At 47.1% G+C, this 16,852-nt stretch overlaps 1 protein-coding gene and 1 pseudogene across 9 annotated transcripts in view; one reads left to right on the top strand and one right to left on the bottom strand.

Annotated features, from left to right (window-relative positions):
* PHACTR1 (phosphatase and actin regulator 1) overlaps nucleotides 1-16,852 on the top strand; it is a 316,524-nt gene that overhangs the window by 235,252 nt on the left and 64,420 nt on the right. For all 9 annotated transcript variants that reach the window (XM_064597166.1, XM_064597170.1, XM_064597167.1 and 6 more), the window contains one exon: nucleotides 14,490-14,811. In XM_064597166.1, coding sequence (XP_064453236.1) covers nucleotides 14,490-14,811 — 322 coding nt within the window. The remainder of the gene's footprint in view (nucleotides 1-14,489; nucleotides 14,812-16,852) is intronic.
* Nucleotides 6,602-6,715, bottom strand: LOC123838111 (U2 spliceosomal RNA; annotated as a pseudogene).

Genomic DNA, 16,852 nt, shown 5'->3' with positions numbered 1-16,852 from the left:
GAAGGCCTAAAAAAGGCTAGCCCTATGCCTCGTTCTCCAGAATCACTAGTTGAATTAAATGGAATAATTTGAACCAGGGAGGCTATGGGGAGAGCTACTCCTGTATCTGAAATATGAGCTCACAAGCATCTGGCCAATCACAGCAGGAGGAGAGAGAACAGAAAAATAGAAAAGACATTTTAAAAGAAGAATCGACAGAATTTCTTAGCCAACAACATCCCCTAGTTTATCTAGTTATCTAATTGATGAAGGCACACTTCATTCCCATCTTCAGCTGTGAGCCATGAACTTGGGCAGCCTGATATCCGCAGGACTCTTGATACATGAGAGACTGAGGCTATCTTAATTAGCCCAATCTCTGGCTTCCCCCGTCCTTTTCCAAGGAGAGTGGACTTATCTACTCTCTATAAACCTCACCTCTAGATAGCTTGGATCAGATGGATAAAAATACATAAGAGCTAATAATCCTTACCATGCTGTAGTATCTGATAGCCTCTGAAATAGGAGGAAGACAAGATAGGTGGAGCTATCTGTGGGCTGCAAGCCTGGTGCTGTCCTTTTGGGTTTAAACTCAATTAGACATGCTTAATTTTTGTAAGTGAACAATCAGTCATAATGAATCTGCATCACCGTGAGGCAGCTACATTAACCCTGTTCTGTTACTAATTACTCTGGAGACATCTGGGCTCTGTCAGAAGAAATTAATAAACTAAGAATTCTAGAACTCTAAATTGAGACTTCTAAGTTGTAGCATGCTCTCTCTCCCTGTCGGCTGTCCTGTTGACATTTTTGAAAGGGAACACAGACAATTTGAAAGACACCAGGCATGATTAATAGAGAGTGACAGCAGTTAATGGTCCGGTAGGATCCTAGAGAAAGCGTGAGCCTGACCTGGGGTCACTTCCAAGCATATGATCAGGAAAAGACAAGCAGAAATATCTCTGCTTCAGCATGTGCTTCCCCTTTATCAGGAAAACCGTTAGGAACTTGGAGACTGTGACGAATTTGCTCTTTTCGCCAGCAAGTAGAGAGAAGCCTACTTGCTCTCCCAGACGATCTTCTTCCCTTGTCATCATCCTGGTCTCCAACTGCATGTAATAGAGGAGCATCAAATTCCATCCCTTCCATTCTGGAAGTACGGTGCATAGCAGAGCTGGTTGCATAATGCAGATGGTTGAGGTGAATGACTCTCAAAATCCGTCTTTCTTGGGATGATGGTGGACCCCAGAGGAAAAGGGTTGATTGAAGTGGGGCGGGGGGGTGGGGGAGAAACCACTCTCTCCTATCTTTCTAAGTCTTCATCAGTCACCTCTCCAGCCATCCTGGCTCTAGGAGTCCGATATGACACGCTGCATGAATAATCCATGGCTCTGCATACGGTACCTGTGATTAGGGGCCCCGTAGGTGCCATTTGAATGAAGGATAATCAGCTCCCATGAGAGCTGGACTTCACAGTCTGCCGTTCACACTTGGGTAATAACGACGGCAGCTGCCCTTTTTTGAGAACTTTACAGCATATCGTTTAGTCCTATGGAGTCCATGCTATTATTGTTATTCTCTCTTCCCTAGAGGAGGAAAAGGAAATTCTTTGGATGAGTTAAATAACTCGGTCAGTGGTTACAGAGTGTAAGTGCAGAGATGGACCCACTTTGTTTTACTCCAGAGTTCTTACTCATAACCATTAGTTTCTACCATCCTCACTAAGATATCTCTTCTTAAAATTTTAAACAATGGAATCATGAGCTTTCTTTGGATTTTTTTGGCCTTGTGTGTTCAGTCTGTTTTTAGAAAATTGGCTTCTCAGGACACCTGGGTGGCTTAGTCGGTTAAGCATCCAACTCTTGGTTTTGGCTCAGGTCATGACCCTGACCCATGACCTTCAGATCAAGCCCCGTGTTAGGCTCCGTGCAGAACGTGGAGCCTGCTTAAGATTCTTTCTCACTCTCCCTCTGGTCCTTCAACACCCCCCCCACAACTGCTTGCACTCTTTCTCTCCCTCTCTCTCTCTCAAAAATAAATACATAAATTGATTGAGTGATTAAATTTTAAAAAAGGAAATTGGCTTCTTTATTTGCATAAAGTATATCCAGTCTTTCAAAAATAAATTATCTCAAGGCACTTGATTATGAAGAGGAGGACTTGAATGCGGTTGGGTTGGGTTTGGAAGAACATGCTAGAAATAGTCTGTAAGAATCAAGAACAGGGCAAATCATGTGGGAAGCATTTGGCCACAGAGACTAGCAGTTCAGCAAAGAAAAGGAAGTGTTGGGGTCTCTGGGTGGCCCAGTCGGTTAAGCGTCCAGCTCTTGACTTGGGCTCAGGTCATGATCTTAGAGTTGGGAGATCGAGTCCCGAGTCGTTGTGGAGCCTGCTTGAGATGCTGTCTCTCCCTCTCCCTTTGCCCCTCTCCTGCTTATTCTCCCTCTCTCTTATTCTCTCTAAAATAAATAAATCTTTAAAGGAAGGATGAAAAGAAAAGGAAGTGTTGCTGATCCTTTAAAAATAAGTCCTTCTGCTAATGTGAACCTGCCCAGGGTTTCTTTGTCTGTAGACCCTGAAATACAAGGAACTTGTGTTGGTCGATAGCTAGTTTCAACATTCCAAAGTTTTTACAACTGCAGACTTACCTGGCAAATGGCATCCATGCCCTCTGGTACGTCTCAACCTCACGTGTCTAATGAGAATCTTCTAAACAGAGCTCGTCACACCAAAACCAACATTCCTGTTTATACTGTCTCTTGAGTTTTGTGGACACTGTCCACGGCATACTCTTCTGTAGTGACATTCTGATCTGTGATCTCATTGTTCCTTTCCGGGTCTCTTACTGTGTGTCCCCATTTCTCTCCAGTATCCTCCCCACCTTCCTTGTTCTCCTCCTTCAGCCTCCTCTCCAATCCTACAAAATCATCTACTTTTGCCTCTATCCTTGCATTCTACTCGGAAAGTACAAGAAAACTGGTAACTGGACCACGGTGACCTTGGACCTCATCTCTGCCTTTAAATGGAAAACACGACCTACAACCCAGAGGCCTCAGAAAGAGGTTTAAGGTTCATAGTCTCTGGGTAACTGATACCTTGAAGGAATGGGAAATATACCCAAATTTACTCTTTATCCTCAATTTTCTGTATTTTTCCAGTCTTAATTTCCTTTTCTTAAGATGCAGAAATTCTTTCTTGGTGCATGGGAGAACTTTCTCTTAAAACATTTTTTAAAGGGTCCTCTCTCCTCTCACCTCTGTGACCAGCATGAAGACGACAACAAAATACCTTTCTTTTTTTGTGGCACTTTGTTAGGTTGGAGATGGAATTCACTTGGCACTTTTTTTTTTTTTATTGTGGTAAAAACATAACATAAAATGTACCTTCTCAACAGTTTGTAAGTGTGCCATTCAGTAACGGTAACTAGATTGACGTCTGTTAAGCAACAGATTTCCAGAACTTTTTCATCTTGCAAAATTGAAGCTCTGTACCTGTTAAATGACTCCCCTTTTCCTTTCCTCCCCGCTTCGCCCCTGATAACCACCACTTTACTTCTTGCTGCTAGGATTTGAGGCATCTCAGATACATGCAATCTATAGTTATTTGTCTTTTTATCAGAAGCTTACTTCATTTTGCATAATCCCTCAAGGTCCATCCATGCTGTAGCTGTGATCGGATTTCCTTCCTTTCTAAGGCTGGATGGCACTTCCATTTTGAGGGCCCACCCTGTGCAAGGTGCTCCGCCAGCCTTGGTATAATTTATAAGCAGTGTTGCCTCATCGGCTCTAGGGGTTGTAGACAGTTATAAGCTACAGCAAATGCTTCACATGAAGATGTATAAACATGGTTCTCAAGAAATACCAATAGCAGGAGACCGAATCCTTTTGAAAGAGTCAGAAAAAAACATCGTAAAGGAGGATGTGTTTAAAACTTAAAGATGAGTCACATTTTGAAGGTCATGGAGGGGAAAGGAGGTCATTGTGACTTGGGAGGCAGAGTTCACAGAGGCACCTGCGTGAGAGGCACAGTATGTTCAAGAACTAGCCAACAGCCCAGCGTGGCTGGCTTCATGGAGGGAGGTAATCCAAGATCAGGCCAGAAGTGGGTTGAAGGGAAACTGTCGAAAGCCTCGCATGCCATGATGAAGGATTTGACTTTAGAGGAGGAGTGGGCATGTTTTGTGGACATTTAGCAGCAGTTGCTTGATTTCAACCCAGCTTGTCTCCTTGATGCTCTTGTGGATCCAATGGGCAATAATGCTGGGGGCTGGAGGTGTAACTGAAAATATAAAGGAAACTGGGGCATGGCCATTGTCAACTGGATATTGCAAAGGGCACCAAGCTGCTGCCCTTCATTCTTCTCTTGGACATCGTGTTAATATCCCAGGGTCAGTTTCCTGAGAGTGGGGATGGAGTCGGCCTTGGTCCTTGCTGTGTCCTCAGCTAGCACTGAGGAGCCCCAGAACAGGAGGGCTTGCGAGAGAGAGAGAGAACCTCCTGTGGCGGAGGCATTGAAGGAGGTGCTGGATGATCATTTGCCCATGAGTTCGTAGCAGGATCCTTGTTCTCGGGTTCTGAGTTGTGCCGTAAACAAAATCAGATCCTCATGCTTCTGTAGAGCTTGAAGGAGCCCCGATACCTGATGGAAAGCAGTCCCTTATTAGAGTAGCAGACAGAACATGACAGTCATGCATCAGTCAAACTTGTGGTCCAGACTGAGGTGTCAGAGTGCATGCTGGGATTGTCAAGGGAAAATGGCAATGCCCTTGTAATGCGCCAGGTGCAGGTGGTTAGACCAACCACCGCCCTCACTGTAAATGCAGGAGCTAGGAGTGCGTCCTTCAACAATGAATAAGTATTATGCATCGGGTAGATGCAAGGTTGAAGATGAATTGCGGCCATCCTTTTTTTCTGTTTATAATATCTAAGGATCTGGCTTGAACTTACTCGCACCTTCACCCTGAATGTTCTACCTCTTTATAGCTCCATAAGGTCTATGTAGTATTTTTTTTTTTACAATTTTATTTATTTGAGAAAGAGACAGAGACCGAGCATGAGCAGGGGAGAGGGGCAGAGGCAGAGGGAGAAGCAGACTCCCTGCTGAGCAAGGAACCCAACTCAGGACTCAGTCCTAGGACCCTGGGATCATGACCTGAGCCGAAGGCAGACGCTTAACTGCCTAAGCCACCCAGGCGCCCCAATGTAGTATTTCATTTCATACCATCTAAATTTACTTTCGGACATCCTCGATCTGTTCGTTGGTTCCAGTGTTCTGAGATCAGATGAGCATGTTCATGCTTCCCTTCATGACTTCGTGACTTTGATCTGACTCTCCCAGCCTTCTCCTGCATAGTCACAAATAGCTGTCCTCCCGGTGGTCACTGTTGGGTCCATGCTTCTTGCTGTTGTCCATCTCTAGAACCTTCTTCCTGTCCTTTGTACCTGTCTTGCAGAAGCCTCAGTTTCCATAGCTTAGTTATCAGTTGAATACTGCTCTCCTCCCCCGGTCTCCCTGGGAGCAATAGCACTCATCCTCATCACTGCAAAATCAAACCATATAATGGGCTTTTGTGCAGATGATTTGTAATCTAACAAAATGCTGATCTCAACAGGCATTTGTTGTCATGATATAGGGATATCTAGAGTTGGCACTCTTTAAGAGCAGTTTTCTGACAATGAATAATATGTAATTTTACTTCAAAAAAAAAAAAAAAAAACACCAAATTTCATGCCCTACGAAGATGATGGGTGACCCAGCTGTTACCCCCACCCACTGCCCAGCATCTCCATACCCGTGAGGCATGTTCTTCCCTCCTTGTTGTCATCTGCCCAGATGGTCTTTGGAAGGGGTAAATTAAAACATTTTGTTGTGGAAAGTGACTCAGAAACAAAGTCAGGTGCTGGTGACGTGTGCTATCATGACCCTCAATTTTAGGATTCTGGAAGATCTCAGGACATGTTTGCCACAAACGTCAGGTAGTTGTTGGTTTCCATGTGCCAGCCTGGCTTGGGAGAGAAAGCCAGGCTTACGGCACGTAACACAAGTCACTTGTTTGTTACTTGTTTCCCTCCACACCATCCCTCTTAACTCAAGGGCTTGGTCAGCACATGTAGCCTTTCCAGGCATCGGACCAACGAACTTAGAATCCCTGGGATGGTCTGAAGGAATGGACGGAACTCGTGTGAGCATCTTCGTTTGCAGCCAGGGGGAATCTGATTCCGGGCTTTGGTGACTCTGGACGCTCCTTTTAAGTTCTAAGTACACTTCGTAGAGTCTCTTTATGTTCTTGGGTTGAGGGCCTGTATCTATAAAAGGAGATCAGAGACTCTAACCCACCGAAACCAGGTTGGCAAATGGCTGAGAAATTGTTGCAACACCCTTGTTCATTAAGACAGTAAGTGCTGTTCTCATTGACAAGTGCCCGGATGCATCCTCAGATATAAATGGGCTTCGGCAGCAGGTGTTAGTAAAAAAAAAAGAGAGACTAGGGGCGCCTGGGTGGCTCAGTTGCTTAAGCGACTGCCTTCGGCTCGGGTCATGATTTCAGGGTCCTGGGATCGAGCCCCGCATCGGGCTCCCTGCTCCACGGGAAGCCTGCTTCTCCTTCTTCCACACCCCCTGCTTGTGTTCCCTCTCTCGCTGTCTCTCTCTCTGTGTCAATTAAATAAATAAATAAAATCTTTAAAAAAAAAAAAAGAGACTACACTTGATCTTAGCCAAAAGGCCGAGAAGAGAGGGGGGTGGGAGGATGGGTTAGCCTGGTGGTGGGTATTGATTGAGGAGGGCACGTTCTGCATGGAGCACTGGGTGTTATATGCAAACAATGAATCACGGAACACTGCATCAAAAACTAATGATGCATGGTGATTAACATAACAATAAAAAATTTTTTAAAAAGAGAGAGAGAAGAGAGGCTAGAGGTGTGTGTCATTAGCCCAGACTGGTTCTGTTAGAGACCGCGGTCCTGTGGCACAAGAATGGACTAGAGAAGTAATCTGGAGTTTTCCTTTCCTTGTCTGAAGTCATAAGCCAGAGCTGTGTCATGTTTGGAAATAACAGCCTTCTTGGGTTTTATGGCTCTGTGACACTCACAGTTTGAGTTTATTCTCCTTGTTCTCTGGAACTCCATCAACATAGACAGTTTTATGAATATAACTGCATCTCGATCAGTCTGGCTGCCGAGGGACTAATGCATTTCTGAGTCAGCAAGCAGAAAGCTTTGTGTTTGCCCCCGCAGGACCAGCCACTGCCATCATTGGAGATGAAGGAGTTAGAGTGTGTCCTCCAACAGTCCATAAATACCATGCATCCCATAGATGCAACGTTCTTTTATTCAGCGAGGTGCTGTTGAGGCAAAGGAGACTTTTTCATCCCTGGATTTTTAGAGGTAGAGTCTGAGTCCCAAAAAAGGTTAGCTATCTTTCCCAAGCCATGGAACAGCAGAGAATCTAGGTTCTGTCACTCCCAGTTCTGTGTTCTTTTCCACTAGCCCTCAATGCTGATGCAGGGCACCATGCATTAGAACAACACCCTGAAACCTGGAAGGCCTCACCTTTTTCTCTTCCTGCAGTGCTTTGCTGCAAGCAGGGAAGCCTGCTGAGACCGTCCTTTGGAAGCTCTCTTTCCTGTTACTGCATTCACTTTCAGCCAGTTTTTCACCTCCCTACTTAGAACCGCCACATATTAACCCACCAACACTCCCAGTCCCTGTCTTGGCTTCTTGCGTCCCACCCCAGACAGGAAGCAGCAGGCTAGGGGACGCTCACAGGGACCTCAAGAGTCCCGTGAGTAACCGGCCAGAGGAATGCCATGCTCGGCAGATTACAAAGCATGTCCACATCCTCTAGTCTGACCCTCACGACAACCTGTGGCAGAGGCAGGGAATATATTATTTTTTCAGGATCAGTGAAGACTACATTTGTTGAGCTCCTTTGACATATCAAGGAATCAAGGACTAGACTGGAGGGATTTTATACTCAGGCCCTCCACTGACCTGTTCAGGGACTTTGTAAAACTATAAAAATGTGCCCTTTGGAAGAATGAGTCACAGAAAGCTGCCCCTTCCTCTGGGATGACTCAGGCCCATGCCAGCACAGACCTCAGACTGGATTTCAGCCTGCTGGTCCCCATGGAGAAGCTGTGTAGACATTAATCCCTGTACTTCTCATAACAGACCTATGAAGTGGGTTATACTCCCTTTCTACAGATGAGCAAACTGAGGCTCAGGAAGGCTAATGTCTTAGGCAAAGTGACAGAGCTTCTTGGTCTTGGAACTGGTATTAAACTCCAGCTCTTCTGAGATCTAACCCAATGGTGATTTCACAGGCCTGAACTTGCAGTAGAATAGCCCCCCACAGGCCCTGCTCAGCCCTGAGAGAGCAAGCACCGGAGCTGAATCTCCTCCAGAAGGCCCTGGGCACTTGTCCTCTTCACAGAGGAGCGGCCCTGAGGGGATAGCTTCTCAGCGTGGATTGTGCAGGGCTCCCTGGGGTCTTTGTCAAGATGCACATTCTCATTCAGAAGGCCCGGGCTGGGCCCTGAGACTCTGCATTTCTGACACGCTCCCAGGAGGCTCTGCTACTGCCAGTCCTCGGACCACACTTTGATTAGCAGAGCCTTAGGGTAGGAAAAGTGGTCGTTAAGTTCTACCTCTTCCCACGGCTCTCAAGACACCATGAGAAAGAAAACCAGCAGATGTTTATGAAGCCTGCTATGTGCTGGGCCCAGCTCCTTGTTGGCGACCACGAGGGGAAGAGCCGCACCCAATGTCATAAAATTAATGCATCACTTACACCTACTGCGAATAAAAATCGGCAGCAAGTCAAGAAAAATGAAATGGATTAAATTGACTGTATGTGAGATGCTGTGACAAAGGGAAATACGGGGCCCGTGAGAGCCTAGTGGTGTCACCTTCCCCCTGGGGAGGCTGGATGACCTTCCTAAGGAAGTCATTCCCATCATCATGGGATGATGAAAATGACAGCAACCAGGAACAGAACTACTGTTTATTAACGGAGTGCCAGGCCCAATGCACTTTGCACAGTGAATGCACTTTATCTTACGTGATTTGTGCAATAGGCCTATGACATCTTCATCCCCATTTCACAGATTGGAAAACAGAACATAAAAGAGATCAAGCAGTTGCTGTTGCTCTCAGAGCTGAATGAGTGTGCGATTTTATGGTTTATCTTCTGTGTTTAGTATGACAAACTCTGGTAATGATCTTGTGCTGCTTAATCCGGTAATAACTCGGGGCACTTTCCCAGTGTGGTCTCTACTGAGGTCAGAGTGATCTGGGAGCTTCTCTACGAAGCAGACTCCCAGACCCCTGCTGTAAACCTACTGAATCTGAGTCTCTGAGACTGAGGCTCAGGAATTCGCCTCTCCAAACCTTCCCTGTGAGGTTGGTTGAAATCACTGCCATAAGAATTTGGCATCTTGGAGAGAAATGGTGGGGTCATGCAGTCCATTCCCAATCCATTCATCTCAGTCTGTCCTTGTTACAAAAATGTCAGTGCCTCATTAAGCAGAAATGAGTATTTTGTATATGTTTCCTTTATTGTTTAATACACGCATACAGTACACATAGGACATATGAAAATCAGTAAGAAGGAAACGAGGAATCTGATGTACTGAATCAAGTCAGTAGGAAAAGCTAAACATCTGATTAAGTATTTATTGCTTGAGACAAAATTTTGAAGAAAGGCTCTTTAGGCAAACTTGTCTGAAATGTACTTAAAGTATTCTAAAGCAAATAAAACAGAAAAAATTCACCCACAAGGATTTAAGAAATCTTTTCATCCACAAAGTGCTCATCCACAAAGTGCTCATCCATAAGTGATTTTTGTAAATATAAAATTAAATTGGAAGTGCCATTAGACAAATTGGTTTTAAGACAAGTCCCTTAATTGCAAATGTTAGATTTAGACAAAGCTAATCATTAGGTGAATAGATCTTAGACAGTGTAGCTTTCAGTACATTGGTTTCCTGCAAATTAGTCTTGTACTTTTTATATGTGGGGGGCATAGAAATAGAACCTGGAGACCATGCCGCTGACCACTCAGGGTGGATGTTGGCCCAGGGGCTGGATGGAACCGATGCATCATATCTCTGCCTTGGGCAGCATTGTAGTCCAAGCAGGTTAGCACTCCCAAATCAGTGATTCTCCCTGATTCTTTCCTCTTCCTCCCTGAATATGGTGAGCACCTGGGAAGCATTTAAAATCCAAACACCTGGCCCCGAGACTCTCATTCAGTAGGTCAGAGGTGAAGGCCAGGAATACAAACTTCTAGCCAAGCATCAGGGGACTGTCACAGGTTGTCCAAGAACTCTGCTTAAGAATTAGTGCTCTTGGGATGCCTGGGTGGCTCAGTCAGGTGAGCATCTGACTGTGGATTTCAGCACAGGTCTTAATCTCAGGGTCGTGAGTTCAAGCCCCGCATCACTGGGCTCTGGGCTAGGTGTGGCATCTACTTAAAAAAAAGAAGAAGAAGTAATTAGTGCTCTTTTTTGTTTTGTTTTCAGAGAAAAGGACAAGAGTAAGAGGTTGAGTGGTTTTCAAACGTGGCTTTTAAAAGACGCAAACCTTGGCACCCACCCCCTAATCCCACTAGAATCCCTGGGAGGGGGTGGGAGGGTCTGCATCAGTCTGAGCCTAACGCACCCTCAGGGTTGAGAACCATGAGGCTGCAGGAGTCTGGGCTTCGCTGTGCTCCACTCTGGGCACCCTGTGGAGAGAGCATAAGCACACATGGGAGGAGCCATCCCAATGCAGTTGGCCTTAACCGGGAGCAGGAAAGCCTGCAAGGTGGGGAGTTGGGTCTTTAGTTGTGCTTTGAAGGGTGAATGCAATTTTGATCATCGGGCAGGGAGGGTGTTTCAGGGGGCAGGTGTGACAAAGGCCCTGAGAGAGGATGATCATGGTTACTGGGAAACCCAGTGGGGAAGCTGGCCTGCCCAGAGAGACCAGAGCGGCCAGGGAGATGCAGGGCAGGAGGCACCTGCTGGCGCTGGGCAGGGCTGGATGGCCCATAGCAGTGACTGGGGCAGGGAGTCGTGGGGGGACCTCCAGCGTGACGTGTGCTAGAGGAAGATGTCTGGTACGGGGCGCAGATGTGTTAGAAGGGTGGACCCTGTTACCCACCCTACAAGACGAGATGAGGTCCCAGACCTGTCAAGGGGGCAGAGAACACAGAAGTTTGCAAAGGACAAAGATAAAGCGATAGAAACTCAGAATGGCAGACGGTGTATAAAGGGCTCCAGATCTGTTATGAGCAATGACTTGGTATTAAGATATCATGAAGATATAAAAATAGACACTTGAAAGTTACTAAAGATCTGGGCTGCCTAGGCCCGCTCCCTTGTCTACCATGTTGGAGAAAGATGGGGATTACAGAGCCAATTCACTGAAAGCCAGTAATTCCATTTAACCTTTTCCCCATTTTCCTCCCTTTTTACCAAATCTGCTGAGCTAAAAAATTATTTTAAGTAATTCATCTTCATTTCCTACTCCTATTTAATTGATGACCGTGGGTAGTGAAACAACCAGAAAAGAAACACAGGCAGGAAAAGAGAAAGGGGTCCTCCAGGACCCCAGCATCTCTTTTCTCAAGCAATGAGAGTAACCATGTCCACTAATTTGACCATTACCTCCTTGCCTGTTCCGATAGAATTTTCTGGCATCCCCTCGGCCATTTTCCTAGTGAAGAAGCCAAGTAAGCTCTGCTGAAGTGGTAGCAGGAAGCACGGTGGTCGAGTATGTGCAGGAAGGGGTAGCTTAGCAAGGTGGTAGAACCCAAGGTAATCACCATTCCTTCCCAGAGAGATGATTCCATGCTGCCCTCCTGCTCAAGCGAGTGAGCGCCTGCCTGCCTTAGATAGACACCTAGAATACAAAGGAAGGAATAACGGGTAAAGGTTCTTGGATAGAAACCCTTAACACATCCAGACACACTGCATTTACTAGAGTTGTGCAAAGCCTTCCAAGAGCCAAGGGAGTGGACGCTTCAGTAGCAGGAACTGGACACGGGGTGAGTTTCTGCCTCTCAGCCACTTTGGAATGAGCACCATTGGTCACGCACCTGAACGTGGTTAGGTTACTTTGTGTCGTGTGCATGGGGGATGGTGACAAACGGGATGAGCCTTTGTGGAGGAACATGAGGGAGCCCTGTGGTTACGACCAGTTGGCATTTTGGCCTTGGGGAGCAAGCTTATCAGGTCCCCTGGAAGTATGAAGCTTCCCTGTATCTCAGCTGTAGGATCCACTGTTTAGTGTCCATACACCCCTGGCTACATGGTCCTAAAATTGTTTTTCATTTTATGCTCATGTACCTCCCCTCCCCCTCCCGGAGAGTATCTATTTCTGGGGGAAGAAGGTGCGAATTCATCCCACTGCAGAGCATCAGAACGTCAGCTCATTGTCTAAACATGTTGTGAGCCTCTTGCTGTGTGCGCTGGGCACTGTACAAGATGCTAAGGAGAGAGTGACACATTATTCGAGGTCCTGGTTCTCCAGCAGAGGGGACAGCTGTGTAAACAGGAAGCGCCATTCGGTGTCCTCAGAGCCCAGTGGCATCGTCTGCAAAAGCGAGATGATAATGTGTGTACATCACAGGCTTGCTGTGAGGATTAAAGTGAAAAGCACTTGGTATCTGGCACGGGGCAAGGGGCGGCTAGAGTTCTTTCCCCCTTCACTGTGGTCACCATTGCTGTGGGCGCGGACCCGCCTCACGCCCACAGGAGGTCCACTGGGTTCGGAATGGAAGGAGTGCTGTAATGACCCAGGAAGGCTTCTCGGGGGAGGTAATTTTTGAATTGGTTCTTGAAGGGAGAGGAGGAATGGACCCGGAAGACAAAACAGAGAGGAATATTCCAAACTGAGGAGGGAATGTGGCAGAGGCCCAGGGGTGTGCAAACATCAGGTAGTCTGGGGAACACGGAAGTTCTGGAGGGAAGGAGAGGCCTGGCCTGTGCACCTCGGGTTTCTCTGTGAGGTAGGAGCTGCTGAGGGAGGGGGGCCTTGAGACCAGGGAGGACCACGACAGCCCATGTGGAGAATGTGAGGGACAAAGGCCCCCCCCACCGTGGGATTTAGGGGAGGGTGGAGACTGAATTTGTGGGCCAGCAAATAAGGAAAACCCACAGGAGAAAAGCAGTAGGTGTCGTAGGAGACTCCCATCTAAGGCTTTTCAGATACGATAGGAGAGGCCATTTCTCATAGGGGAACCAGAGCAGACTTCAGGAGGTAAAGTGTGGGCATAGAGAGATGAGCTGAACAGCACACAGACCTTGGGAGGCTTGGATGACGCGTCAGGAAGGTGGGCTTTATTTCTAGGCCATTGGTGGGGTTTAAACGAAGGTGTGACAGCAGATTGGTGCCCTCGGGATGTCACTTCGGTAGAACTGTGGGGAAATTAAACTGACGAAGGCCACACTCAGAGTAGACAGACAGATGGAGAAAAATCTAAGGCCTCTAGGAGCAAGCCGCAGAAGCCTGCGGTCCTCCTGATGTGGATACCAGGTGTGAAGTCGAGAGCGCTCTAACGCCTCCCCCGCCGGGCCTTTCCCGGCCGAGCTTCTCCCAGGCCAGCCTGCAGCCCACAAGACTCAACCCTGCCCCCCACCCATGCTAGATCATCTCCAGGAATTTGCAAGGTTGTCCCAAAGGTGGCCTGAGGGCTGGTCTGCCCTGCAGCTCCCCTGAGTTTGGGGCGTCTCTGGGAAGCTTCAAAACCACTCTCCTGGAACCGAGAGGTGCTGGGTGTGTGCGGGTTCCACCAAGGCCCAGGAGTACCTGTTGGAGCGTCCCTACAGGTCAAATAACCCAACTCCGGATGCCACGTGAGTGGGCCAACCAGCCCCGCCACCGAGCTCAGACCTCATGGAGGTCAAGTGTGGACAGGAAGAGATGAGCTGCACAGCACCCAGACCGTGGAAACCTGGCCTCCGCGTGGGGCACCTGAGCTCTGTGACAGTGAATCCATGAAAGCATCATGCCCAGGTTACAGAGGAGGGCGTTAAGGTTAGCAGCAGCGATGTTACTTGTGGAGGGACATGCTGTCCGTGGACTTGAACCTAGGACTGGCTTCTAGTCCCGTGCCTGTTAGAAAGTGCCAACTGAAAGGATATTTTCACATGACAGTGGCAAAATTGTAGACATCATGGCGGATCCTAGGAAGGGTCTCTTTGAAGTTCCATGGGTTTCCAGGAACCAAAGAATGCGCTGCGTTCGTCCCCCCTTCCTGCTGCCGGTGAGCCTTACTTAGCCTGAGAGCTGCGTGACAGACGTCGCCAGTGCCTGGGTCCCCGAGGGCCCTTGATGTGGCCAGCCCACTTTGGGCAGGAACCAAGAGTTGGTGGGTGCTTGTTGAGGGGCATTCGCCCTGCTGGTGCATTTTATCTCAGAGCCCACGGCAGGGCCCACGGTCCCAGGGTGGGCACACATGTGAGGGTCTAGGTTTCTTCCCGTGCCCCCAGACTCACAGCTGCCTCTCGCCCTCCTTGTGCTGCAGATCCTGGCGGCCCTGTGAAATTGCCTTGTCTGCCCGTCAAACTGTCGCCTCCACTACCTCCAAAGAAAGTCATGATCTGCATGCCTGTCGGGGGGCCAGACCTCTCCCTGGCATCCTACGCGGCCCAGAAGAGCGGCCCGCAGAGTGGGGCCCAGCACCACCACACGGTCCTGCCGTCCCAGATCCAACACCAGCTGCAGTACGGCAGTCTCGGCCCGCACCTCCCCTCCACCACCGGCTCCCTCCCCATGCATCCCTCTGGCTGCAGGATGATCGAGGAGCTGAACAAAACGCTGGCCATGACCATGCAGAGGCTGGAAAGGTAATTGGTGGGGGAAGGGGAGGGAGGGCTGGGGGGGGGGTCTTGGCTCGGTGGGGCGAGGGGGGTGCGGGGGCTGCTTGGGGATCTGACCATGACTCAGAGGTGTAAAGACCAGGGTAAGGGCTCATCCTCTCTGGGGGAAAATTTGGAAGTAAAATGAGACCCAAAACTCAATGTCAAGGAAAGTGTGGAAGAAAAAAAAGATAGTGTTGCCAATTGCCAAACTATAGAACAATCATATTTATCAGAAAGAAAAAGTAACATCTCTGTATACACACACATACTCTATAAATAGCATAATATGTATAAATATATAAGTAATATACAAATATACTAGTATGTGTAAATATATTAATATACTTAATATAGATTTTAAATATAAATATTTAATATAAGTTAAATACTTACTATAAATATATTAATATATGTATTTACATGTAAGTATATCTAAATACATAAATATATATAAAGAATAATATATATGTGTTATATAACACACATGCTTCTATAAATCTTAACATTTTTTGAAAGCATATATATATGATTATTAATAGTGGTTACCCCTCAGGTGGGGAGACGGGAGAGAAATTCTTTTACTTTTATATTCCATATCTTTCTGTACTGCTACTTTTTTACTTTGTGTGTATTGTTTTTATGATAGAAAAAGACAGGGACGCCTGGGTGACTCAGTCGGTTGAGCGTCCAACACTTGATCTTGGCTCAGGTCATGATCTCAGGGTCGTGAGATCGAGCCCCGTGTAGGACCTGAAGGACTCGTTCTGAATTGTTCGTGCTGTGTGTGTGTGTGTGTGCGCGCGCGTGTGCGTGCAAATACCACCCCACTTCTCCCAGATTTCCCAACATGATTCCAAGGCATGTTGCTTGCCCTAATTCCCTAGCACAAGAAGAAGAAAGTGTTGCAATCCGCTGGGCAGGATGTGTCTGAGCTTGGGACCCTGAGTGCCTGTCCCGGAGTAGTGACAGCTATTAGCTGGGTCCTGGCGATGGGAAAATTGCAGTCTAGAGGGCCTGCTGGTCACCGGGCAGAGAGCCAGAGGCAAGATGGACACAGTCAGGAGCTTTCTGTGATAGTTTCCAGACTCGCCGCCAAGTATTCTGTGTTTGGGCTATACGTGATTCCAAGGGGAAGTAGTTGTTGCTAGGACTTCTGACTCGATTGCCAACTAATATCCACCCTTGCTGGAAAAAAGATTTCTTTGGCCCCTTGGCATCCTTTTCAACTACTGTTATTGTTAATAAAGAAAGTAGTCGTTTTCAATTTGGATGGCACTTTTTAGTCTTTGATATATCTTTATTATCATCTTAATCTTCACATGACCTAGGGAGACTGAGTAAGTAGAGAAACTAAGGAAGGCTAAGTAAGTTCCCCAATGCCAATTTCTCAAGAGTGGTCAGCAAACTGCTTGTTGCCCATCGGTAATCGTATAGATACAGAAACGGAGGCCAAGTTTTAAGATGCTTTTATAACGATTTGACAGAATGATTTTATGTCTGTTGAATCTGATAATAAAAAAGGGTTTCGGTTTTTATAGATTTTTTATTATATTTTACAAAAGCATCAGTTTGTGACAGATTGAAAATTAAAATAGATAAACATACCGACGAAACTAGCCAACAAAACAGGTCCTTCCTCATAGACGTTTTGAAAAGCACCATCCTAGGTAGTAAGTCAAGGGGCACGTTCTCAAGCCTGGGTTTTCCTACTGCAAATCCAGAACTCTCCCTATAATAGTACAGCTGTTTGGGCGCCTGGGTGGCTCAGTTGGTTAAGCGACTGCCTTCGGCTCAGGTCATGATCCTGGAGTCCCGGGATCCAGTCCCGCATCGGGCTCCCTGCTCAGCAGGGAGTCTGCTTCTCTCTCTGACCCTCCCCCCTCTCATGCTCTCTCTCTATCTCATTCTCTCTCTCAAATAAATAAATAAAATCTTTAAAAAAAAATAGTACAGCTGTTTTCCTGAAAACAGCTAACAGTCAACATAATTTCCGATCTCCACACCTACTGTATGCCCAGTAAGCCTT

The sequence above is a fragment of the Mirounga angustirostris genome, unplaced genomic scaffold (assembly GCF_029215605.1).
Source record: "Mirounga angustirostris isolate CCGP_5_RB_7025 unplaced genomic scaffold, mMirAng1.0.hap1 SCAF_8, whole genome shotgun sequence".
NCBI classification, from domain to species: domain Eukaryota; kingdom Metazoa; phylum Chordata; class Mammalia; order Carnivora; family Phocidae; genus Mirounga; species Mirounga angustirostris.
The sequence above is the reverse complement of the archived record's forward strand: the minus strand, read 5'-3'. Positions and strand labels throughout refer to the sequence as shown.